Source organism: Chlorella variabilis (assembly GCF_000147415.1).
Source record: "Chlorella variabilis unplaced genomic scaffold CHLNCscaffold_1, whole genome shotgun sequence".
Classification (NCBI taxonomy): domain Eukaryota; kingdom Viridiplantae; phylum Chlorophyta; class Trebouxiophyceae; order Chlorellales; family Chlorellaceae; genus Chlorella; species Chlorella variabilis.
In genome coordinates, this window is record NW_005435087.1 from 2,869,647 (window position 1) to 2,872,144 (window position 2,498).

The window sequence follows — 2,498 nt, forward strand, 5'->3', positions numbered from 1 at the left end:
CCCCACCCACATTCTCAACACCCCACACCCTCAGACCCCCCACCCACCCACCTGCCGTCTGCCGCCTGCTGCCTGGGCAGCTTGAGGTGGCTCCCCAGCTCGCCGCCGTCCTCGAGCGACAGAGCCCCCAGGTCTGGCTGCGCGGCAAAGGGCAGGCCGGGCTGGCGCCCCACGGGCGGCGGCTGCAGGTGTGACACCGCATGCAGCAGCGGGACCTCTCCAAATTTCTTGCTGCAGGGGCACAGGGCGGGCGGGCGGGGAGGGGAGGGGTGTGCATCAGAGGTTGTGTGCTGGTGCTGGTGCGTGGTGGTGTGTGCTGGTGTGTGCTGGTGTGTGTGCTGGTGAAGGGGTGCGTGGTGTGCTGCCAGTGTGGCACAGGCGCAGGTGAGGCAGCAGGCAAGGCGGGCAGCCCGGGTCGCCGCCGCCGCCACACGCACATCATCGACAGCGTCGCCACCCCACACCAGGCCGCCCGCCGGCTGCTTTGCCTGCGTTCCACCCGCCCCTCCCACCCTCTACACTCCTTCCAGGCCGCCCTGTTTCCTTGCCTGCGTGTGCCACCCCCACAACCCCTCCCATCCTCCACTCCCAAACAAACAGACAGACAACACTTGTTGCTCCAAGCCTACCCACCGCTTCTTGTTCTTCTTCGTCTTAAAGTCCAGGAGCATGTTGGTGGTGTGGGGCGCCGCCTCGGGCAGGCGATCGAAGCCGATGGGGCGCTTGGGGTTCTTGCCGCGCACCGCAGCCGCGTACTCGCCCTCAATCTGTGGGGGGGGGGGGCGGGCAGGAAGGCAAGAAGGAAAAGGGTAACAGGCAGGCAGGCAGGCAGGCAGGCAGGCAGGCTGGAACTCGTAGGCGGGCAACAGGCAGGCAGGCGAGCAGGCGAGCGCGGGGGGCGGTGCGGCAGAGCCCCGCAGCGCGGGCGGGGTAGCATAGCCAGCAGGCAGCAGCAGCGGCAGCGGGCCTGCGGCGCGCCGCCAGGCGCACCTGCTCCTGCTGCGCCCGCGGCTCGTGCCGCTGCTTGATCTGCAGCTGCTGCATGTCGGTCTCCACGTACTGCACGGTACAGGCGGGGGACAGCAAGGTACCGGTCGGGGTGCAAGCGGGGCAGCAGGTTGGCAGGGTTGACACGGCCCCACCCCTTCCTGGCCCTGGTAGTACATCCAGCCAGCGCATACAGCGCACAGCACGCCGTCGCTCGCTCTGGCGCCAGGATCGGCAGGGCAGGCTCAAAACCCCACGCCGCCGCCAGCTCAGCGCCAGCTCAGCGCCGCCACCAGCTCAGCTCACCACAAGGTCCCGCTTCTTGCGCTCCCGCTTCACCAGGCACTCCAGGATGTCTAGTGCCTGAGGCAGGAGGGGGTATGGTGGGGAGGCAGGCAGGCGATGAGAAGAAACGGAGCAAAAGGGAGCGAGTGGCGGGGCGGGGAGGGAGGCAGGTGGGGAGGGAGGTGTGCAGGGCGAGCAAGGTGAGCAGCAGTGGGGAGCCAGGGGGCGACAAAGGCGGTGGCGAAGAGGGAAGGGAGGGGGGAAGGGAGGCGGCGGCAGAGGTGGGTGCGTGGCCCGGTGCAGTGAGCACGGGAGGGGCAGCACGCCACGCCCTGCACGCCACCCACCTATCCGCCGCCAGTCCCACCACCACACCACACCCACACAGCGCAGCGCAGGGCAGGCCCTGCACACCATACACGCAGGGCGGCAGGCGGTGCAGCGCGGCAGGCGGCGCGGCGCGGCACAGCGCGGCGCACCTTGAGCACGTTCTCCCGAATCATCCGCAGCTTCTCCAGGCTGTCTGCGTTGTTCTCGCGCCGCCGCCGCGTCTGCGGGCGGTGGATGCGCTCCCGGGGCCTGCAGGGGCGGCGGTGGGTGCGATGGGGTGGGGTCGGAGGTGGCGGAACAAGCCGGGTGGGAACTACGGAGAGCAATGAGGAGGCAGGCACAGACCCAGGGCTGCTGGGCCGGCTCCGGCCTGACCGCCGCCACCACGGCATGCCACCGGCACGCGCCACCAGCACACACACGCTCAGACACGAGGGCATGCCGCCGCCGCCGGGACTCGCCGCGGCGCAGCCGCAGCCGCAGACCTCAAACCCTAAAACCTGTAAAACCTTAAAGCCCACCTGAACACGTTGTAAGGGTTCTGGTCGTTGACGGGCGTGGGCGCGATGAGGCGCCGCATCAGCGGCCGCCCCATGGCCTTGCGCCGCGCCACCCAGTAAGCATACACGTCCGCCCGGATCGTGTCGCGGGCTGCGGGGTAGGCGGCGGGGGATGGCGGTGGAGGGGCGGAGGGGCTGAGGGGCTGGAGGGGCTGGAGGGATGAGCGCGGCCGAGGGGCGCCTCCAGGCGCAAGCCCCACCCACGCCAGCCCACGGCCCTTCGCCGCTCGCCACCAGCACCACCGGCCAGCATCACACACACACACATACACACACACACACAGAATCCTTCCTATTCCCCGACGCACACACCATGCCTTCCTATCCCCCCCCCCC

General features: G+C 69.7%; 1 protein-coding gene across 1 annotated transcript in view; it reads right to left on the reverse strand.

Moving 5' to 3' along the window:
• Positions 1–2,498, reverse strand: part of CHLNCDRAFT_133649 (hypothetical protein) — a gene marked incomplete at both ends in the record, with an annotated part of 5,523 nt that overhangs the window by 1,186 nt on the left and 1,839 nt on the right. The window contains 6 exons of the mRNA XM_005852204.1: positions 52–231; positions 634–767; positions 991–1,059; positions 1,294–1,350; positions 1,752–1,851; positions 2,124–2,253. Coding sequence (XP_005852266.1) covers positions 52–231; positions 634–767; positions 991–1,059; positions 1,294–1,350; positions 1,752–1,851; positions 2,124–2,253 — 670 coding nt within the window. The remainder of the gene's footprint in view (positions 1–51; positions 232–633; positions 768–990; positions 1,060–1,293; positions 1,351–1,751; positions 1,852–2,123; positions 2,254–2,498) is intronic.